This window comes from Apus apus, chromosome 5 (assembly GCF_020740795.1).
Source record: "Apus apus isolate bApuApu2 chromosome 5, bApuApu2.pri.cur, whole genome shotgun sequence".
NCBI lineage: Eukaryota > Metazoa > Chordata > Aves > Apodiformes > Apodidae > Apus > Apus apus.
Window position 1 is genome coordinate 57124092 of NC_067286.1, and position 24392 is coordinate 57148483.

The 24392-nt window shown below is 42.6% G+C and overlaps 1 protein-coding gene across 4 annotated transcripts in view; it reads right to left on the reverse strand.

Annotated features, from left to right (window-relative positions):
• AKT1 (AKT serine/threonine kinase 1) overlaps positions 1-23306 on the reverse strand; it is a 73645-nt gene extending 50339 nt beyond the window's left edge. Inside the window, exons 1-2 of one of the 4 annotated variants that reach the window (XM_051620959.1) lie at positions 23165-23306; positions 15878-16053 (exon numbers count right to left, since the gene is read on the reverse strand). In XM_051620959.1, coding sequence (XP_051476919.1) covers positions 15878-15923 — 46 coding nt within the window. In that variant the 5' untranslated portion in view covers positions 15924-16053; positions 23165-23306. Of the gene's footprint in view, positions 1-11150; positions 11247-15877; positions 16054-21436; positions 21611-22706; positions 23083-23164 lie in introns of those variants that run through there. The other 3 variants (XM_051620960.1, XM_051620961.1, XM_051620962.1) reach the window with 3 other exon arrangements.
• Between the last annotated feature and the right edge of the window lie 1086 nt (positions 23307-24392).

Consider the following 24392-nt stretch of genomic DNA (forward strand, 5'->3'; position numbering starts at 1 on the left):
GCTTCTAGATGCTTTGCCTTCAGCTTGACCAACTCACCTGTCTCCCCTGGGCAATAAGGAATGTGGAATGCCTACATCTTTTATTAACAGCATTTCCAGTCCAGAAAAAATGGAAGAGGATATCAGATGCAGGTGTTGTTTGCATTCAGAACTCCAAATCTGAACAAGAAAATAATTTCCAAAATAGTCAGGACTCTCCTGGTACTCTTGGAAAAGGAAGGAAGACATTTAAAGTTTTCAAAGTAAAAAAATAATTAAAAAAAATATATATCCCTGGCAGGTAATAAGTACAATTTTTTAAAAGTTAAAGTTTTAATAGAAATATGGTATTAGACATGTACCCTTCAAGAAGCTCCCTGTTCTGGAGATTTTGGGTTATAAAGGAATAAGAAATAAAAATAAATCCCACTGGGACTACAGCTATCTCATTTCAGACACAGATCTAAACAGAGATCTGATGTAGCTTCATACAGAGACCCTGGCTCCAGACTTCACACAACAATCTTGTCTCAGAGAGACAAATTCCAGAGGCTGGAGACGGCTCAAGGTTTCCCATTTCTGCTGAGCCAGACTTTAACCCTGCCCTCAAATGCTCTCTTTTCCAAGTAAAATGGCACCTCAGGTCCAAAATTTACTCTGTCCTTTGGGACTCCAGTTGCAGCCATCCAGGGCACCAGTTGTGAAACAAACTTCTACAACTTAAGGGCATTCACAAAGCAGCATTTAATGTCAGCTACAAACAGCAGCCATCCGTCACCCCAGGGATCATCTGGTTTACCAAATCGAACTCCAAAAGGTGGCTGCTCATCATAACGACCAAAGGATGACAGATTGCTACTGTGCCACCATGAAAAGAGCTTGATGAGGGACACAGGCACTATTCTGATTGGGAGAAAGGAAGAAATTTGTGAGTTGATGCTAGTTGAGGGCACCAGATCAGCCTTACTCAGCTTCCAGGTCACCTCTGCCATCCATAGACTATCCTGTCAATCTCTGCTGATAAGCTGGACCTTACGGCCCAGGCCCCTACTTTTGTAACAGCTGCTGCTCTAAGCTTCAAAAATGCAATGTGAATCTAGAGCACACCTCCTCTGCCACGGTCAGTGTTTTAAAGAGCTGCAGCCAACCATCTACTGCTCAAGGTGACCATCAAGGCATCTAATTTGTATCTTCCACCAGTGATATAACTGAAGCCTTGCTTGGAAAGGACCAGAAAGAACAGAACTAGAGCCATCACACATCCTGATACCTCTATTTCTTCCCCTTCTTTTACACCAGGACTATGAAATGGGTGAAGGAGAAAGGCTGGGATAAGGTTAGAAACATTACTACTTTCTGCCAGTGATCCTCACAGCAGCAACAGCCAAACCAACCGACCAAAGAAAACTCACAAGCAGCTTCACAGCTACACAGCAATCTTAGTAAACCAATATCCTAGTAATTAAAGCAAAGAGCAGGTTTTGGTTCCAAAGCACAGACTCAGAATACCAGCAAGTAGTAAATTAGTGAGGGTTGTTTATTATTCCATGATTTTAACCTTTTCCTTGAGAAATGCCAACTTCTGTATCAGAACAGATCAGTCAACACTGAAAAACGAAAATGCCTGTTGACAACAGAAGAATTGCTATTTATTTTCTGTTTGACAGCCAGCACAAGAAATAGCAAAACTAAAATCAAACACCTTTACAAATGGGGTTGCTACTCTCCTTCAAAATCAGGCTGGGCTTTGCATGAGATTCCCAATATCAAGCCAGCCAAGAATCACAGAATAATAGAGTACTTTATGTTGAAAGGAGCCATTAAAGGTGATCTGGTCAGATTGCCCACTCAAAGCAGGGACATTCAAAATGCTACAAAAAGAAATCACAACACTAATAGTACATATAAAGAATTAAAGAGAACAATAAAAATGCAAATGTAAAAACGAGAATGAACACCACTTCATCAAACTGCAACATTGAAATAAAATTCAAGGAAAAAAACCTCAAGTCTGCTTGGCCATTTCCCATAATCTTCATTTCCTCTCCTACAGTATCCAGTTTGAGAATCATAAGTCAGTAAAAAGATTAAAATCAATAAATATTCTATGCGTGTACCCATCATAAAAAGGAAAAATTATTTCTGTGTTCCTCCACGTTTTATTTCACCACATGAATCGTGAGAGAAACAGCACAGGATTGTGCATGGTCAAGAAGTTAGGCACAGCCTCTGAAGTGTGAACATGTATCTACAACCACACATCCTGTTGTGTCATTCCACTTCTAAAATGCTGCCTGAAAAAGAAAAGTCTTCAGAAACATGAGGCTTTGCCATAAACAGACACAGTCTAGTTGAGGGAGTAAACAAACCTCTCCAAGACACCAAGAGGAGGTGTTTGAAGTAGCAGACTGGAGCTACTGCTGAGAAGAAAGCTTTCCTGTCTGTTGGGAGTATTCCCTAAAGCAGGAAGAAAACTTTATATATACTGATTTTTTGCACATTCCTGCCAGTAATCTGGCAGAGGATTAACATGCCCCCCCCCACAACGCCAAAACAAGCACAAATACCCCACCAAAAAAAAAACAACCAACACATTAAAATGCACCAAACTAATCACAGTAAATATTATTTTTTTTTCTTGTTCTTTGCTGTTTCAGATAGAGCTTTATATACCATAACAATTTGTATTCCTGCAGTACACTGCAACTTCAGATAACACATCTGGAGCTAAGCCACCTGCTGTAGAAATAAAACAATGAGACAGTCCCTGTTCTGCAGAGTTTACTGTCATAGAAGAGGGACAATAGAACGCCAGACAGACAGACAAAAAAAGGGGACCAATACTGGGCATCATAGCGAACAGCAGCCTCGGTACAGGCACTGCAAGTTTGTCAAGGCCTTTTATAAGCACACAAGGAAAGAAAGCTTTCAAAGGGTATAATAAAGCAGTTCTGCAGCTGTTCACAGGGACCATTTCCCAAGTGTGAAGAGAAAGCACAGAAGTGGTTGCTTGCCCCCATGTTGTAGTCTCAGTATAGAGACATGCTAGGCTAACTGGAGGCAAAAGTTAACATCTTAATAGCAAATTAGAGATGGTAAAAATAGCTATGAAAAGCAAAAGCAGCTGGTTTTGCAGCTCCATGCAACAGAGGAACTAGTAGAGAGCAACAAAGCAGCAGCCCAAAGAATGAGCTCTGCCCTGTTCAGAGCAGCAGTCTGAATAGGACAAGGATACATGCCAAGCATACAAAGATGCAAAATGATGCAAACCTTAGAAAAGTATATTCCCCTGCTCCATGTCTTGCTTTTGTTTTCCATTTTCATGAATAACAGTATACTCCAACAACTACAGTAACTTTGTAAACATCAACTTCTTTGAAGATTTAAAAAAAAATACAGCCTCTGCAGATGATCTGGCTATAGTTGCTGTAGAGATGAGACAAACCACTATTTCTGAAATAAATTTGGCCAACTGCTTCTTTAAGCAGAGACAGAGGCATTCATGTAAAACCATGCTTTTCTCTGAAATTACAACTGCTACTACCCAGGAAGACAGACTAGACTGGGATAAAACGCATTAATTCCAAATGGCACAGTTACACTGAACTGAATTGTATATGGCTGGCTAGTAGTCACTTGTCACAGGTTTCTTCATCTTAAAATCTTTTTGTGTTATTTCTTAGGCCTTTAAGGAAAAAAAAAGTTATGGAAGGATGTAACACCTACATTACAAGAGGTTCCTGTTGCAGCAAGAACAGCACATTCTAATCCAAAACAAGCAATCACCAAGTCTAGTGGTAGAGCTCACTCAGGATCAGATCAGCCTATGCCAGCAACAAGGTCTAAGTTTTAAGCAACTGTTCTTAATGCAGCTGAGCCACCATGGCTGAAAAGGTGCTGCCCCACTGCACCTGTCTTTAACAGCATTGTCCACTGTGTTCAAAATGTGAGGCTAGATTTGGATGCTACATCTTTACAATCCCAATGTGTAAAGGGGGAGAATTAACCCAGCTTGCAAATGCAATAGTTCAGAGGAAGAATGCCTCATTCTACCTGAGTATGCTGAATCTGGCAAGACCTAACGGTCAGAGAACACAAAGAACCATTTAAAAATACACAACGTCGTTTATTACACTGGGACAGTACTTTACGTTGCACAATCCAAGCTTTTGTTTCAAGCAAGAAAATGTTTTCTAAATATTTTGTCACCATGACAGTCTAGCCTTGGACTTGAATTCAGTCCTCGGTTACTCCAGAAAACCCCTGTGAAACCAACTGTGTTGCACAGCTCGTCATCCCCTCCTGGGCTGTAGGGAAAACTCACCTGGCAGTGCAGCTACCAGATTCCTCTCAGCCCTCTGTGCTCTGCAGAGCACTCAGCACAAGCTGTTTTGTCTACCCACAAACTAAAACATTTAACATAAGATCCACATGAAGAAACAACAGTGCATGTAAGAGGAAGACAGTTTCACAACTAGGAAATGCTAAACATCTCCACGACAGGTTCAGCTTTATCTGAGGAATAAAGGCAAAAAAAAAACCCCAAAACATTTCCAAGATGGAATAGTGGAATACTTTAAACACACAAAGAGACATAGAAAAACATCCCGGCTTTGAGGGCCCCGTTCCAAGTCAAAGCATTTGTTTCAGGGACATTAATTTGGCAAACTACATCTGAGCAGATACATCCTAAATCCACAGCACAGCCCGGAAAAGAGCAGGGGAGCATTTCTGTGTGACTCAGGGAGCCCAACGAAGATTTCTTCAGAACAAGATCAACAGGGTGTTTATATACAGCCAGCAGCGTCATGTGAACAGGCGGTTTAGTTTGTGAAATGAATGTTTGCTTTCATTAAAAAAAAAACACAAAAACAAACAAACAACAACAACAACAACAAACAACCAAAAAACAACCAAAAAAAAAACAACCCAAGAAACACCCTCTACTGCACACTTACAAGTTTCCAACATTAAAAACATAGCTGGGGAAGTACTCAGGCAGCCAAAATTTACAAATTCTTACCATAACTTTGGCACAGTACACTTCTCCAGTGTCACAAAGGCCTATTCTTCAGAGGGCTTGGTTGCCTTTTTTTTTTTTTCAGAAGGACTAATCCACATGTGAAGGCTATTAAAGTGTAAAACACATACAAAATGCCAAAAGAAGCATAAACATGCATACTTTCTCTGTGTGTGTTTTTTAAAGTTTTATCTGTCCTTCTAGACTGAAAGATACCTAGGAACAGCCTGGAGGCAGGTATTTTTTGCTTTCTCTCTTTTTACTAGTGAAGCTCTGAAAGCTTTTTTCTTGCCTTGCTGTAAAATGACAAGGCTATTTGATTTTAATTCATTCAAACTGGTGACAGAGATTCATCCTTATGAGTTGCATACAGCAGCTAGGTTTCAAGAATTTGACTAAGGCCAATTATTTAATATGGAGGGGTGGGCTGTGTGTGTGCTCGTTCCTAACAGTAACTTTTTAATTGTTTGAGAGAACCTCAAAGAAAGTGCTATACTCTTAAGTTACACTTGGCACATCTGCACTGCAAAAACAAAAACAAGCTCTGAAAGTCAGCACTTTTTCCTCTTATTATCTGAAGCTATATAAGAGCCCTAACATAGATTTGAAAGAAATACAACAGAAAATCCTGCCTGATCTAAATACATAGAGCTAAATTTATATTTTTCAAAACACCATTTAGAGATTGGGCATTTAGAGTTCTATTCACTGGCTAGAGAAAAGCCAAATGGTATATTTTAAAAAACTGTCTTTGAAATATTGTTATGAGAACAGGGACAAGCTATGTAAACCCTAACATTCTGTGGGTCTTTGTATTCACGATTATTGTCACAAACTAAAAGGCTCATATTCCCCACTAAGCAAACATTTACAATTAAATCCATTCTGCACAAGGCATTTGCATTTTGAGATAGAACAGTCAGTTGTTCAGCTGCTGTGATTTAGATGGATTGGTTCATTATTCCTGCAGTTCGTTTTCAGCTACACTGTATAACAAAGGGGTGCCAATGTAGTCTTGAATGGCTTTAAAGCTAAGTATGCTGGTATTCTTCCATGATGATGTAATTTAACTATCTCCCCATCTCTCAGATCTAGATATCCTGACTTTACAGGCTAAACCTCAGCGAAAACGACAGAAACAAGCTGTCACAATAGTGTTCAATAGGCAGTATCTCTGCAAGTCAGCTAAAGGCTGCTGCTGGCAAGTTTGCAGTTATTTTCCATGTACAAAAAAGTAATTTTTCCCCAACTGTGATTTAGAATAAATACTTTTCCTATTATGCAAGTAACAAGACAACTTCAACACCAGCAGACACATCAGTTATATACTTTCAAAGGTTTGTGCTATAGTAAAAATGTATCAGGACCAGAAAAGACAACAACCCAGAAGTACAATAATCTCAGAAGCAAAGAAAATTTCAAATTGAGAAAGTCAACTACTATCCTACTCCTTCACAGTCTGAAACATCTCACCAATGAGAGTATTAAAGCAGAGAAACCATTTTTCTATTAAGAACCATAAAAAAGGCAAGAATTATTTTTTTAAAAAATTATTGAAGAAAAAGCCATAATGATCAGTGGAGTTTAACCTCCCTGTTTGAAGCAGGGTCTTCTCAAGACACTGTCAGAGCAGCACAAATAACATTTATCACAGAATTACTTGATTACTTAATTTATAGTGGCAAAAGCTTCATATCCTATGTCCAGAAATCCATTTCCATCTACAAAACTACTTTCAAGCCTCACAACCACCACTGTTGCTATGGATTATGACAACTGGATTCTAGTCTGCTCCATGCATACACTTGCAGTGGAATAACATAATATAGCTAAACCTATGAAACTACACATTTAAGTCAAGTACTGAATTAAGAAATAAATGCCATCTCTTCCTGTTCCCAAAATTTAATTTCTACTTAATGAGGACAGGAGGGGAAGGAGATTGCATGATCTAATGTTAAAAATTAAAAAAAACCCCACACCAAACCACCACCACCAACAAAAAGCCTGCATTACAGAGAAAACACTTTCATTTAGTTAACTGACTGCTATTTATAGCAGATTTCCAGACCACAGACAGGCGCAGGGATATGTATGACACACAAAAAACCATCAGTCCAGACAATCCATGCCTGGAAGCCCCTGAAAAGCAACCAGCAAATGAAATGTAGTATTCCCATTTTGCAGCTATGAAGAGGCCTGACAATGGATTTTGACCTGCTTAACAGGTTTGTTCAAGGGTGTAACTTTCTACTGACACTTCAACTGTGAAGCTCCAACTTAGGCATAACAGCATGAATATACAAAATAGCACATACCCTTGTACTTCAGGGGATGAACTGTACTTAGTGCCAATACTTTCCACACCAGCTTAACTACCTCATTCTGAACAAGGAAGCATTATGTTGGCAGCTGTAATATGGCATGTAAAAAGGCTCATATGGAAACACATGGCAAAAATTTACTTTAACTGGAGTCTGATGGAGAGGAAAAAAAAAAGGCAGTTCAAATACAATTTTACTGGTATGCTTCTCTTAACCATTAGACCCATCCGGCCTCTTGTAGAAAATGCTACAGTTACTCTTCCCTATTGCTTGCTTTCTGAGGTGTAATCAGAATGCATCTGCTGATCCCCAGATCCTTTGACAGAATTGCAGAAATAGGGTACACTGCTAAAGCTGAGAGTTCAGAAAAATAAATGCACACAGTGTGAACTATTTTAAATTTTTTTTGCAATTTTTCATTCAAAGTAATCAAACAGCCCTTTTTCTTCTCCTTAGTCTAAACCAAGAAGGTGGCACCCGGGTTATGTTTTCCTGCTTTTCTCTACATCATTAGGATTATTAGCAAGCTCCTCAGTTTCAGAAAGAAACGGGCAAAAGTTTAAAAATCTTGTCACTTCTACAGGTAGGAACTGATTTATAAAGTCACCACAAGCACAAGGCCTGCACTTAAAATTTGAGAATAAGCAGCGATTGTTGCAAGCAGAGCAGAACTCCATTAGCACCTCAAGTCCATTCAAGTAACACCACTGTCAACCTCATGAGTTTCAAAATTTCCTATCAGCATAATAACACTTGTCTTGAAGACCTCTCCTATAAGGAAATGCTGAGAGTTAGGGCCGTTCAGCGTGAAAAAGAGAGGGCTCCGGGGAGACCTTACTGTGGCCTCCCGATATGTAATGGGGGCTTGTAAGAAAGACAGAGGCTTTTTACCAGGGCCTACAGTGACAGGACAAGGGATAACAGTTTTAAACAATGGGAGAGTAGGCTACATAGTAAAGAATTTCTTCCTTAAATATATGAGGGTGGTGAAACACTGAAAAAGGTACCCTCATCATTGGAAGTGTTCAAGGTCAGGTTGGATGGGGCTTTGAGCAACTTGACCTAGTGAAAGATGTCACTGACCAGGGCAAGGGGTGTTTACTAGAAGATTTCTGAAGGTCCCTTCCAACCCAAACCAGTCCATGACTGGGGCTTCCTCCCAAAAGAGGTATCTCAAATGAAGATGGTGGTTCACAAACATCACAAAACCCAAGTTTCTGGCATGCGTGTTCTCTGGTCCTCATTAAGAGAACATTAGTAAAGCGCCAGCAGAGAAGACTAATTTGATAGCTCTGTAAATGATTCAGATGCTGCACTCAGTATTAGCCCCAAATACCACTGCAGTCATGCACAGAATCACTGTGTCCAAAGTGTATTTCTACACAGAGTTCACCAAAGGCCTGGGCTTTGGACAACACTTCTAAAAATGCTTTCCTGACTTAGCCAAGAGACTCAGGGCAGTAAATGACTTGTCCACAGTCTGTGATGACTGTTTACCTCGGCTGTCCTCAAATATGACCATGCACTTTTGAATAAATTAACAAATTTCACAATATTGTTTGACCAGCTATCTTTTTCACATTTTTGGCTAAACTTGAAGAGGCTGGTGAGTAATCCCAGAGTTCCATTATGTGTTTTCTAATGGAACTCAAAGTCAGTCTTCATTATTTCCCTCTTTCAGCTGCAGTAAACATTTCTCACAGAAGCATGCTACTTCACACCTAATATGGTGCTATTCTCTCTCCATTCTTATTCTTCCTCTTTCCTCACATAGTTTCCTGGTTTTTGTTCCCTCTTTAAGAGACACATTGTACCTGCAACATAATACATCTGAGAATAACAATCTCTCCTCTATCTTCCCCCCATGAGAGATGACTTTTAAAATAAGATTTAACTTACATTTTTTTCTCAGTAAATCAGTTACTTCCATATGTAAAAAGAAAAAAAAAACAAGGTTGAGAGTTGTTTGTTGGGGGTTTTTTTTGGTTTTGTTTTGTTTTACAACACTGTGTTTTAAAATGCACTCAAATTAAATGTTCAAAATTTAAGCAAATCCATCCTTCCAACACACATTACGGTTTGTCCCCTGAATGAGCCCGAGACCAACAACTAACCTAATTTAGGAGAACTATTAGTTACATAAAAGTGGATAAAAGGAGATTTATTACACGTCACCATGTGCTGCTCTAAGAGCATCAAAGTCCTCACCAGCTTTTTCAGCTGGTAAAGTCTACAACTAAGAGTACTAACACAGAGCAAGTTTATGCAGGGGAAGCTTGGGGCACAGCAACTGATGGTGCTTAGGCAGGGGGAGTGCCAGCAGGGAATGCTGGAAGGGAAGGAACCTTCTGGCATCCACACAGGGGCTGCAAGGCAAGGCATTTTCAAGTGTGGACAAGGCGCCAAATTTAAAATGCACTGCACAGCACCTTGCCTAAAGCCACTCCTGCAAGAATAATGAGAAAGCTTTACTCTCTTGATCTCTCTTTACCTCAAAAGAGCATACTCACATAGTACTTCTTCTTCCTAAATCCAAACCTGATGACTTCTCAATATGCCTACTGAGAAAAAAAAAAAAAAAAGAACGGAAAACCACATGTGGACAACTTTTCTTTTATTGTTTGCACGGGCCTACTTTTTCCTTCTTGAAAACGAAGGAACCACGAAAGAGAGGATCAAATCCAAGACAGGCAGTTTCTGCGTGATCCACTGTATCACTCCCAGGCTCACACCAATAGGGTTTGCAATGTCCTAGATCCCTCATTCTCAAACCTCTTTTAATGTCAAGTAACCATAATTTATGATGCCACCCCACTTTTAGAGATAAAATTAAGACCTAGTTTGTTTTGCCTTTGATGTACAATAAAATAGAATAGGAAAGTAAAATTCCAGGACTGATATAAATAACGTGGGCATCATCATCTGAGCTCTTCCTCTTTGTCATTCAAAGTGAGAGTGTGTTTGGTGTCTCTCACAGTAAGCTTAAAAACACAGAGGAAAACATCTAATCTCGCATGACTTCTCCAAAGAACTGAAAGTATTTTGCAAAAGAGGTGGTGAATAATGTCAGATTAAAGATATTTGTGAGTAGCATTTACTGAAAAAAAGAAACATTTGGACTTTGAAGTTGTGGCTTAAAGAATGTGTCTTCCTAAACAAAAAAATGTTCTGGAAAAAACTTTTCTAAAAAAGGACACTGAAAAGTAACAAAGGTAGTCAAAGACTTTAGTCTCCTGAGTGGAAGGATGATGAGGAATCTCTAGGCTACACTAGCTCTTTCAAAGATACAGTACAGTATAGTTACTCGGACTAGGCAATTCTCAGCATCTGACTTCCCTGTCATCCAAAGCAGACTTTTTACAGTACACTGGATCCAGCCTGTTTCCTATGATCTCTCCACAAGTAATTCCATCAGATGAGATTTACCCTCCAAAAGTCTAGCTGACTAGCCATTATCAGCTCATATTTCTCCAGATGTTTTGTGATCTCATCCTTTCTTAATGTCTCTAGCATCTTGCCCACCACCAAGGTCAGATTTATTGGTCGACAATTTCCTGGTTCCTCCCCAGCCCCCTTTTCCCAGAACAGGGCAAGCAAAATGAAAGCAACCAAGAGCTAGCATTGCAAAACTATTGCCCCTTGTGTTGAAAAAGAAAGACACAAGAAAAACCACAAACTGACACAGCTTATCTTTTGTTTCCAACAAGAAGAGGAACAGATTTCCCTATAAACCAAATCCTTCAGCTCTGGAAGATGCATCAGCTTCTTTCCCTCTGTTACAAATTTCCCCACTTTGCTCTTTGTTCAGCCCCTATCTTGTTTCTTACCTTTCCTCTTCCCCCCAGCTTTTCCTCTGAAGCAGCTGTGCCCTCTGCAGCTGGCATCTTGGGAGTTCAGATGTGTCTTAGGATCCCTTGCATGAAGTGCCACAGCCACTCCTTTGAAATACCGTGAAAGCCAGATGATCCTTCAACTAATCTGAACCTCGAAGGCTCTGGTAACACAGGTCATCAAGAAAGTGCACAGCTACATCACCAGGGACAGGCAGAAGCCAAGATAAAAAATAAAAAACACCCCAAAATAAAACACATACACACATACAAAAAGAGGTAGGGAACATAGTGAGAATAGAAAAGAGAGAAAGGTGAAGAAAAACAATGTAAGAGACTCTTTGGCTTAAAAAAAAAAGTTAACTTCTGCTGATAAATTGCAAGATCCTGTTTTGATTCATACTAGCAGAATACTGGGAGTATGAACCTGTGCTCAAAAAAACAAAGCTAAAGTTCACTGTTTGTACTGAGACAGAAGAGCAACAATCAGCATTTAATTCCTGGCTTGTATTTCACATATGGATCCTGAATTCATGTTATGCAATTAAGCTCTAGGAAGACAAATTGGCATGGACTACTGGTTATTTCTTAAGACATCTATATCACTTCATTTCATTACAAAAATAATTCTTTAACAAAAAAAACTTATTAGCGTTTCCATAAATGGAATAAATATCTTTTGTGTAATTTCTCATTTAAAGACCTCTAGTAATTTTGATCAGCTTAGCAGCCAAATTGCCAACCAGTCAAATAGTTTTACTTGTCTGCAGTCCACCCAAACTGACATTTGGAGTACATGTTCTGGTAGTTACTGTTAAAATTATTTGTGTGGTGTTTATATACTATTTAAAAACAAAAGCAAAAAGTGGATCCACATTTGCTACTAAGTATTAACAGATGAATACTCAGGTCTCTCATGCTGCTTAGAACTGCTTCAAAGTTCTCAGACAGAGAAATCAAGATTTCTTTTTCCTTTTTTTAAATGTCAGGGTACATTTTCCCCTCCCCCTCTTTCCCTGCATCCCAAAGACTCCTTTTTCCATATGTGTTTATGCCCTAATAAGAAAACCGGACATACTAGGGAAGACAGAGATGACAGAATATAAAAACACACAATCCCCCTCTTTGTTAGCCTTGCAGAAAGACATTAAAAAGAAAAAAAAAAACAAACCCACCAGGATGAAGACTGAAGACAATAGAAGGACCTTTATAAATAGGGACCAGAGCAGAGAGACACAAGAAATTCAATGAGATCTTTAAAATGGATCAGTAAATAAAACACATGCAGGCATACACCTTTTATCCAAAAAGTCCTACAACACATGACCAAAATTAAGGATACTCATGGCATACATCCAGAAAACCAGTAATCTCAGAACAAAAACAGCATCAATCTGGGCAGACAATTTCCTTCTTGTCCTCTCATACTCGAACAGAAGTACAGCACCTCCACATCCACTCATTTCCCTCACCCTTTCTTACTAAACAAACCTTCAGTGTAACATAACCAGGCCTACATATTCTAGATGTACACATGTAATTCACCAACCCCAAGTCTGAGTTTCTTCACATATTCTTCATGTGTTTTGGAACACTTCAGACACGCAGTTCTGTGAAGAGCGGTTAGTTAGTGTTTTAACTGCTGTTCCTGTCTTCATGCAAGAGTCTATTGCCTCACTGAGATTAGCGTAATATCACCAAGTGCTGAAAATGAGGAAAAGGAGGGAGGAGGGGAGAAAGTTCATTCATGAATTCTTCTGTTTCTGCCTCATTGAGGTTAGACAGGTCATGAAGATGACTCTGGTCCTGCACAAACATACATCTGCATTAGTGGAAGTAGAGCTTCCTTTAAGCAACTAACTTACAGAACTGCCAAGAGCTCTCGGCGAGGCAGCAATGTTTAATTTCATTTCTCCATTTGTATTTTTAATCTTGGAAACAAAAACAGAAATGTAAAGCATGCCGACAAAAGAAAACAACCCCACAATTCTAGAAAGCCCTGCTATTTCCCTGCCAGGCCAAAACACCTGCTACTGCTAATGATGGCTTTATGCTTACATACACCCGCCATCCAGAAGGGCTTCAGAGCACTCTGCAGCCTGATTTATATGTACACAAATCATTAAAACCACCAAAATTGAGCCACTGCTGGGTGAGATGTAGCAACTGTTTAACTGCACACAGCTACTCTGTTCAACTGCTCAGGACATGAACTATGAGACACCATATCCAACCGAAGCTACAGGGAGAACGTTAGGTAGACAGAACATCATTGCCCAATCTGGATTTCAGCCAATCGCTACTTAAAATATTTGCACGTGGAAAGCCCTAGGATCTTTACAGAACACATGCAGGGCAACCTTTGGCTTTATAAATGATCCAAAAGACAAACAATATAAATTTCCTATATCTGAAATCCTCCTTTAGGAGACCCTCCCTGTAGTAATTGCTGATTATGCCTTAACTTTAGAAGCTCACAGTATCTGACATCAGTTTTGGAAACATCCTGTGGTTCAAGCACTTGATCTTGCAGAGCCAGCAAATTGATAGGGTCTGGCAATAAATGAAGATGATTTTTAAAAATATAAAAGTAATTTACAAAACACATACACACGAGTGCATCAGTTCCTCCCCACACACACCACCAGCCAAAATAAATGAATTTTTCAACTGATCCTAAAACAGCTACAAAACCCAAGAGAGTAATGGAACTGACACACTGGCAAGCTGAGCAGGATAGATACAGCACTGCTTTCTAAACTGCTCCTAGCATGGACAATGCCAAATTAACAGCTGCAAAGTCAATGCAGTGGAATGAAATAGGTGTCACCACACATACCAAGGTAAAAAGGCACTGGGGGACAGGTTAAAAAGATGAGGAAACCTTGCATCCAAAAATGCCAAGAGAAGTTATATATTTGGGGCACTTGGGCGCAAATTTGCAGTCTCAAATACGCAGAACATAGAGAGTAACATTTTGGAAATGGAAATGTTCAGCAGAAAATCTCATCATATTAACAGCAAACCATTGAGGATAATAATCTTTTTCTCTAAGGTAATTAAAAAAACCCTTAAAAATCTGATCAAGAGATCAGGGCACCTTTCACCAAGACCTCTTCCAGAGGTCTCCCTACTTGAAAAAGTAGCTTTATTTTAAGCCTAGAAAATGAAAATTCAATTCTCAAGAGTAAATACAGAGAAGTTTCAAACACATCTGCCTCTGAATCATCCTGACAATACAATTTCATTTTCATGCTTTTAAAATTGTTTCTCTCAGAAATTTTTGTACAGTGCTCCTCAAAATCACATTTTTTCTTCAGTTACAGGTAAGTACAGAAAGAATTGTAACAACACACAATTAAAAACCCCCAGCCTAAAAACATAACTAAAAATACCCCTCTCTGATGTGAAGTGTTCATAGAATTCATAAATGGGAACAGAAAGCCTAATTGTGTTTCATTCTCCTGTTTTATTCAAACACAGCATAATTCTCAAATACTCTATCAGAGCAAGGTAGCCTGGGTTACCTTGAGTAAGTTACTTAAGATAATGAGTGGAAAAGTGTTTCTAACTGAAATAAACTAGAAAAAAAAAAAGGGCAAAAAATGTATCAAAATATTTTTACATGAAGCATCAGGCAATTTGCTAAACTAAGCTGTATATCCAGCTCAGAGAGACAGGTTTTAAAACAGAGGTTACCTACATGTTTTCTACATTCTTAGAAATCTCATATCATTGCAGAAGAACTATCAGCCTTTATCAACATTATGATAACGTATTTCCATTTTCTTCCAGAAATAATTATGCTACACCTTTGCACCTTCAGGCAAGTTGTTACAAACCCTCTAGAAAAATCCTGAGTCTGCAAAACCATGCTGGCTTCCCTATTGCTGGGGCACACAAACTCTGGTTTTGGTCCAAAAAAATGACGGTATTAAGGAAAGTACCTAACGCCACTCTCTCCTTTCCAAGAAATGATAGTAGAATACAAAGAAACAGGTAAGTCAGGTACCTCACAGGAGCAATACTGCAGTACTTCAAAATAAAAACACCCCCCTACCCCAAAAAAAGAAGAAACCCACGGTTTTGGGAATAAACTGTTTAAGATAGCAAAAAGTATAATGGTACACGTGACTAAGTTATTTCAGTTTTGCCATCCAGTCAAGAATAAAGACTTTTCATAAAAATCAAATGCCATTAGTGGTACAAGAGAGTGCACAAACTCAAGGCTATTCTTCCCATCTAGGACACTGGTACCAAGAGCAGTTCAGAGATGAACAAAACAGCACATTCTCTAGGAAGTCTCTGCAAGAGCACAGCGTTGCTCGCAAAATACAGGCGTATTTTTCACCGTTCAAATCGAGATTCACCTCAAGACAACTCTAACACAAAGAAAAGTTACAGACCAAGATAGAAAACAAAACAATTTGCTGCAGTTTAACCTTTAACACTCTCAGCAGCACCTCCGTCAGTCGCTATCTTCATCATCATTTTCGAAGCAGTTGACGCAGTTTTCGTAGAATGTGCACACATGCACACACCCAAAGAAAACCCCTTACACATGTCTCTTCTCAACCTGAGAGAAGATAATGGATGCTTCTCACACACCATTTCCCATTAGGATGAGTGGGAAAATAAGGGACTATTTGAAGATAGGCTGCTAAAGGACAGACCACCGAGTGAGAGAAAACCAATCTAGTGTCACGGAGGGAAGAGACACTTACCTCGTTTGTGAAGCCACCCTTCCTTCACTATTGCTACTTCATTCATAATGGCAGGAATGTCTCTTGAAAAACCAGTTTATGCCAAAAGATCACTGTTGAAATTGCTGAACTCCCGCAGAAGGCTCCACAAAAGGGATGGGTTTGGGTTTTTTTTCTGGTTTTCTCCTCAGCTATTTCTAAAAGGATCAAAAGAAGAGCACACCATCATTTTGAAGCATGTCACATATGTACAGTAAGGGATACAACAGGGAGTAGATTTCATTACTGGTTTGGTGTTTTGGGAGGGTTTATTATTATTACAAATCCTAAATGATGCCTAAATGAAGAGCTAACTTCACAAGAATTTTTACATCCTGGTGGGTGGAGGTACCAACATAGATGCTTGCTAAAGTCTTGCTTTTTCACTGAGCAGGTTGCTCATGGGCAGACTCACGACATCATCAGACACCGTCTGGGTTAGAGATTGACACCAGACCTTGCCCCGTAGGCCTCCATCTCTCTAACACCACTACACTCTTCATAACAATAAACATTCTGAGCTTTTGCAAAATCCAGTTTAAAATATTTCCTGGTAAGAACACTTCCAGAAACTCTTCTTGAAGCTTTCTTTACAGTACTTTACAGTGCTTCTTGGAGATACACCTCTGACAGTAAAAATTCCTAATACTCTGCTTCAGATTTTCCTACTTGCAACAGGACAATGAAGGAACAGTGTAATCCTGCTAATCCAGCTCAGATTTCCATAACTCTCCCAAAAAAGTGTCTTCTCTACCTTTGATATTTGCAACTCCCACCTCTCCTACAGAGGCGTACAAAAAAATCTCAGATAAGCTCACATACCTTTCTTTTATCCTAAATCAACTCTTACAGCATTCTGATCAATTTCACTGCTCTTCTCTGAATGCACTGCAGTCTGCTGATGTCTTTCTTGCAATGAAATACACCTTAGTACAATTTAGGATTTTTTACCCCTCTGCTTTATGAGATGAAGTCCCTATCTAAAATAGCCCAAAATTGCTCTATCTGATTGAAAATGTGTGTGGCTCATGGCTGACTACCATAGCAACCTTTTTTACGTTTCTCTCCCTCATTGAAAGTAATCTCTTCCCAAATGCATTAGTTTTTATTATTTTTCTAAATTGAATCTGATTATTTTTCTGCATGTGGTACAAATGTTCTCAGTTTGTTTTTCTGTAACGACTTTTGTGCTCTCCAAAGTGTCCATACCACCATTCAATTTAGTATTACTTGGGTGATCAAAGAATGTAATGGGTGACAAATTCCCAGCAGTAACCACAAAGTTTAATAAGACAAGACTCAGCAGCATATGTAACTCACAGCAAAGATCAGGCTTTTACTGGAGTCTCTCTCCAGACACAGACACATCACATACCCACCTAACAAATACATACCATCTCTGCATGCATTTGGCACACGTGCACCAATTATCTCTGAGCATGCAGGTGATGGCCATCCATCAAAAACTAGATTAAAAAGCAACTAATTCCCCATAACTCACTAAGACACAGCTGAATGGAGGAAACAGGTGGTTAAAACAAATCCAATCTAGAATTGAAACCCTAGCAAGGACAGAGGGCTCTGCACCATACATCACCAGTGCTCTGATCTGGGCAGCCTTCAAAGCAAGGAGGTCAAACTTGCACAAGTTCCAACTCTGCAAGCAGAAACGGACTGGGAGAGAGGAGGTCGCTCCCCTGATACTTTGCTTATGAACTTTCACTGTTTATTGTTATTCCTCAGCTTTTCCGATAACACTTTATTTTCTAGTTTTTCCCCAGAAACAAGCTGGGGGTTTTTTACCAAATTACAAATCTGCCATATCTCACTGGTTGTAATTATCAACTCCAAGAAACAGATAAGACGTTTGCCTGAGGGAGAGAAAACAAACAAAAAATTACACTAGAACAAGAAACATGTAAGAATTCCTTCATTTCATAAATACATATGAGAACACTTTATGCTGCAGAATGAAGACCAGTAACATAGAGCTGCCACAGTTATCCTGGAATAAACTCCCTTAAATCCAGAGCAATTAGGAGAGAACCTGATGGATACAGCAGGCTTTCTTCTCCTTACCAGACTGCACACACAACAGCCATGCAAGTTAGACTTGCTTGTTGATATCAAGAGGAAAACAGACCTCATTTGCTTTGTTTAAGCATCGAGCACTTTGCAAAGTGTTGAACCAAACCCCTCAGATTCTCACAGCTTACATCTGGAAATGCAACACCCAGGTGTGAAAGTTAACGCTTCTCATGTTGTGCCATAACACAGAGACTGCAACCTACTTTTGTTGTCTTGAGTTCAGCACTTTAGCTGCATTGAATGATCAATATCCCTTTCAATAACCATATTTAAAAAAGGAAGCTATGAGCCAAACTAGCCTACAGAAAGGACCATCTTATTTAAAACAGAAAAAAGTGCTTAGGTCCAAAATTCTGCAATCTGCAGCTAACTTACTCCAGGTTTTTCTGGGTTAACGCTTGCCAAGATTATCACTTGGCAACCTCCTGCTTGTCACTGGCTAAACTGTCTTCTCATCATCTGAATCTGCATGACAATATAGGCCAAAAAAGCAGATCAACAAAGAAATCTATAGTTGAACTTTTTCTGCTCTCTGTACTGCCCAATGGACTGCCTTCTCCCTACAATTTCTACCCAAGAAACTTTCTCCACCTGCAACTGCAGCCCTGCTATCAGGGATGCATCTTTACCTGCCAGTGTCCTTCAAGAGAAGGGTAGTGAAGAGCATAGAGGGAATTATAAAGGAGTCATGAAGATTGGGTAGCACAGCACAATTAAGTGGGAAAGCACTAAACATTCCCAGACATCAACCTGCAGCATGGGCTGCACCTTGGTCCTTCAGTCAGCTATGCCAGAGCACTTTTATAATACAAAAGCTATTTTTTCTTCACACTGCAAAGAACTGAGGATCCCTTCTCACCATCCAACAAGATGTCCATAGACACAGCAAACCCGCTCTATCTGGCATATTTTAATACAAACAAGCTGTGCATAATATATCTACTTTAGTAAAATATACTATTGAAGACACAGGCACTAAGAGTATTTCTTGGAATAGAAGCAAGTAAACTAGAGGTCAACATACTACTGACGATGCGTAAACCAGAGAAAGTTCCTTTTCCATAAAATCCTTGGAGAAAAAAGAAAAAAAAAAAAAGGGGAAAAAAAAAAAAAAAAGAATTACAGTCCTCATTTATGGCAATCTAGGAATGGTTCCCAGTGACCAGAGGGCATCTGAGGTAAGTATGACCTGGCTGCTCCAGCCTGTGTCTGCACATGATTGAATACTGTCAAAAGCTAAACAACTCCATCTGCCTCTTAGTCTTCTGTTTGCTTGTTTTTCAGTGTGCATTTCTGTAATACCTTTGTCAATACCAAAGTATTCCTCATGTGGCTGAAGTGCAATAAATCATGAATGGCATGACATCAGCATCGTGTCACAGTGACGCTGGTTTTACGTATATATTAATTCCTTAAAGGTTAATAACTTCTCCATAAATAATGACATAACTCACTTCCCTAGGAACCACAGCAGCAAAACCTGCTTTTGGGACTCTGGCAAACCAACTGTCCAACACAAGGTGGAGCAGAACCATCTCTTCTGTATTTGGGAGAGTCGTGTTAAAGCTCCTTCTCTCATTCTCTTCCACATATTATGATCAACTTTTTCTCTGCAAGTTCAAGAGACCAATCTGTGCTCCCTGCTCTCTTTCCAAGATGAATTTTTTTATTTATTTCTACTCACACCCTAAAGCAGAGCAGGAAGAAAAGGAATCCTTCTATAACACTGAAGGTGAAACCTAGGCTCACAGGATGCAGAAGCATTTATGGTCATTACCTCATCTGTAAGGGAGAGCAACCAAGAGAGGGAACGAGGATCACACCTATATAACCTTGGTCCTGCCACTGCCTCACCTGGCATGACAGACTGCATACAGGCTGTACGAGTTAGCCCAGAAAGCAGGTTACAGCAAAAAACACTCCCGCACCAACACCTTGCCCATCACACCACCACTTTCTGATCCCTGCTGTCCTGGTGTGACACAGTCTTGATGCTCCTTGGACACCTTGAGACCTAACGTGCTGCGCACATTTACATGTTCTTATAATGCACAACAGCAGGACTAGGAAAGAAATTATCCAGCTGCCCCCAGGCACATAACAGTGTCACCTGAGCAGATGAAACACTCAGAACCTGGAGCGGGGCAGAGAGGTGTGTGTTCACACACATTACATGGGATATCATGTAATGATAGAAGTAGATCCCAGATCCTAGGGTAAGCTCACAGCTGACAGCCAACTCCACCTGAACAGCACAGACACAACAAAGTTGGGCTCCAGCCAATATTTCAAGTGGAGCACATAGATTAGGTGTCCCCACCAGGCTTTCACCAGTGAAGTACATCTCCTGCATTATGCAAATCCTGCCTTGGGTGTTTCACGGGAGCGGCAGCGGTTCCAACGTGCTCAAGGCCTTCTAAGCACACAGTAGTAGCTTCGCACCATGACCCAGTTACCAAATCTAGGCAGACAGCTTTAAAGAAAGCTTAGAAGGACCAGGTTGTTCCAGGATCTTAGCTTACTTTACAAAAACACATTGTGGGCCATGAATTAGGTGTGGTCACTACTAGTATTTGCTGCTCTGTGTTCTGCGTAGAATGACACCACATCTAAAGTGGTATTTCATGGCAGCACATGCAGCTTATCACAAGGTTCAGAACGGCTTTGCTGATACTAAGAGCTACAGGGGAAAAATGTAAGTGGAGAAAAAAAACTCTAAAGCCACATCCACTTTTCTTTCAATCTGTTAGCCTAATCTAGTTTTACAAAAGTGTAATTTGAAATAGCTGTCCTCTCAGGCTTTTGCTGATCAATAGACAGGTTAGTATCGTTCAGGTGAGGGCCCAGAGTTATGACATCCAGCTGTCCAAGCTGCAACCACAACCATAGTTTGACAGGACAAACTAAGCTGCAAATTTCAAAACAGTGATGGCAGAAAAGAGACTTCTTCATACCCTCTCTCAAAGACACAGACCAGACAAAATCCTCTTTATGTTCCCAAACAAGAATAAGTCTTTTTACAGTTTATGCTCATATAATTTAAGAACTGTGCTACTCAGGACTTGTCTACCAACTTGAGATGCATTAAATAAAATTCCATTTTCAAGTATCTATAACGGAAGTTTTGTTCTGTCCCCAGACAAATCAAGTCAGTCATGAACCTATTTAATTCTTAATCACTTACAGGACATTTTTACAAGGCAGCAAGTGAATGCTGAAGCTGCAAGTTACTTGTGGACATTGGATCAATTCTTAAACTGGATTTACTGCTGCACACCAAAACCAGTTCTATAAACACTGCACACAACAAAACCTCTCTTATTTAAAAAAATCAAAGGTAGTTCCACCGTGTCTTTAAATCTGTTAACCCAGACAAATGTTGTGGCTGTCATCAGAAAATTAACTACTACATAAAAGTAATTACTAGTCATGCAGTATGTCAAATTTATTTACCTGTAAACAAATATTCTTCTGAATTAAGTGTTAGTAACTCCCCTTTATAACTGTATTTTGAAATGCACATCCCTCCTGTGGTATAAATAAAACAAACAAAAGCAAATCCAGGATTTGTTTCTTTTATGTTAAGAGGTGGTAGGAAAACACAGCAAAAAGAGTAACACTTAAACGCTTTCCTTGGAGGGGGTGGGAGGAAAGGGGGGATACCAATGAGGTTCAAGCTGCACTAGCATCAGTAGCATACTATCAGTAAAATATATAAGAAGTCCCAGCACGTTCATATACTTGATTAGAATTACGTGCTTTGCAAAGCAACAGAAGCAAAAGTCCAAGAAGTCTCCAAGAACATTTCTGCAACTGCAGAATTTCACCTGGGGAGGCAGGGGGGCATTGCAGACAGCTCTCCACAGCTCTGCAAAACACGACTGCAGCAACAACTAAAAAAAAAACACCACAAAAAAACAAACAAAACAAACAAAAAAGAAAACCAACCAACAACAACAAAAAAAACAAACACCTCGAGTCCACAAACGCTGCACAGCCACCTACACACGCCAAATGCCCACGGAGATAATCACACCCCTCTCGGCAAACAGTGGCCCGCAAAGCGGAGCTCGGCGGAACAAGGCGGCTACATAAGACAAGGGGAGAAAATGGGGGCGGGTGAGGTGGGAAAGGGGGGCGGAGGGGGAGGGGGGGGGCACTACTTGGCGACTTTATTCGCCGCAGTTTTAGGAACGCCACCCCCCTTGGCCACCCCCGTTTCCCTGGGGGATGCTCGGGCAGGGCCCGGGCGGACCCGGCCGCCGGCAGCGCCGGAGGGGCCGCGGCTCCGAGGGGGCCGGGGCAGGCCCCGGGGGCGCCCCCCGCCCTCTCATCCACCGCATCCCGACGGAGCCAACAGCTTCCTGTCCGCCCCGGGCCCGCCGGCAGGACGCCGGCCGGGGGCCGCCCGCAGACCGACCCCCCCCCCCCCTTCACCCCCAACCCCGCCCGGCTGCCCCGGGACGCCCCAGCCCGGCCGTGCCCAGAGGAGGAGGGGGAGCAGCGGGGCAGCCCCCCGCCCGCCGCCGCGGCCTAGGCGGGTCTGCGGCCGCCGCCCGGAGCAGGCGGAGGGCGGCCGCCCCCCTTCTTTCCTTTCCTTTCCCTTCCCTTCCCCTCCCGGCCCCGCACAATGCGGCGGGCACGGCGCGGCTGAGCGGAGCAGGCCCCGGCCCCGTCGCTTCCTTCCCCCAGCCCTTCCCAGCCGGGGGAGCGGGTCACTTACATGGCTGGAGCCCGGGGAGGAGGTGATGGGAGGGTGGCGGCGGCAGGGGAAGGGAGCCGGGGAGGGAGGCAGGGGAAGAGGAGGGAAGGGGAGAGCGAGCCAGCGAGCGAGCGGGGGGGAAGGGGGAGGCTGGCGAGGCGGGCTCTCCGGCGGGTGCCGAGCGAAGGCCTCACTGGGCTCCCGGCAGCCGCCGCCTCCTCACCATCCCCGGGCGGCGGGCGGCGGGGCGGCTCCTCCTCCCCCTCTCGCAGGCGCTCGGCCCATGGGGCTCCCGCTCCCGCTGCCGGCCTGCCTTCCCCGCCGCTCCGCCTCGCCCCCGCCCTGCCCCCGGCCGGGAGGGGGAGGCCGTTCCCCTCGCCTGGCTCAGCCGTTCCCCGGCAGCCGCCGCTGACTCCCCCGCGCCCCCGGGCCGAGCTCGTCGGGCTCGTCCCACACGCGTCCCCGCGGCGCTCGCTCACATCCTCCGGGGAGCGGCCGCCAGGTCCTACCGCCGCCGCGCCGCTTCCCGTCCGCCCCGCCGTGCCGAGGGGCCGCCCCGCTCCGCTCCGCTCCCCGGAGGGGGGGATCCGCTGCTGGGGCCTCCCCGCCCGGCCCCGCCTCGCCGCCCTCCGAGCTCCCCTCGGCGCGGCGGGGCAGCGCCGGCCGGCCCGGCCCTCCCGCCGCCCCCCTCCGCCCACCCGCCAGGCCGGCCCCAGGCCCCGAGGGCGGCGTTTCCGGGCCCCGGGCGGACAGCGGAGCCCCCAGCACCGGCCCGGGCGCCCCGGGACGCTGTTCCCCGGGAGCTGAGGTGGCCTCTCCGGACTCGGCGCTGCGGGAAGCCGCCGGCCTTCGGAGCCGGGTGCCTGGAGCGCGGGCCCTTGACCCCCAACAGCAGGGGCTGCCGCCGCCGTAGGGCAGAGACCCGGGCAGCTCCCGGCATTTCAGCCTCTGGGAAGGGTCAAGGCCCCCGCAAACTTCTGGAGGTGCCCCCAGCAAGTTTGCCGGGAAGCCTGGGGCGCCAGATGGCATACCCTGCGCGTGGAGTGTGCCCCTTCCCCCCCAAGTACTGGTGTATTAAATAATGAGGGGCCTCGGAGGGTATTTCAGTATCCCTGTCGGCAGCAGGCCGGCTGGGAGGCGTGAAAAGGTGGAGAGATTGCCCCAGGAGTGGGGGTGCTGGAGGTGCCAGGGCCGTGGGTGCTGCACTCCAGGCCATGCCCTCCCAGCAGGAACAGCTCAGAACATCACCAAGTGCCTGAACTGTCGTTCACGGGGCAGCAGTATTTTGTAAGGTTTTTAAGAGCTGTTTTGCTCTGAAAAAAATTGTGGAAATGCCTTTGACGGATTTATTATTATTTCTCCATGCTTGCAGTTATCAAAGTTTGCCCTCTTTGGTCATTAAGGGATTTTCTTTATTTTCTAATTGACAGTACCATAAATGCCAACTAGGCTGTAAGAACTGACTGGGTTTCTTCAGAAATGTGTGAGTGCTGGAGATCGCGTTCCTGCCCCACAAGAAAGTGCATAAGATGCGTTTACAGCAGCAAAGCTGGATAACATAACTGCATTTACACTAGTTGCAAACCTATGATGGAAGAGGCTTTTCTACCACATCGTTTTAATTATTGCACATGTTTTGTGAAATCCATTTTCTTCTTCCAGTTTGGTCAACTAGGTCTGGCTAATCATAGCTGCCACAAGGGTTCC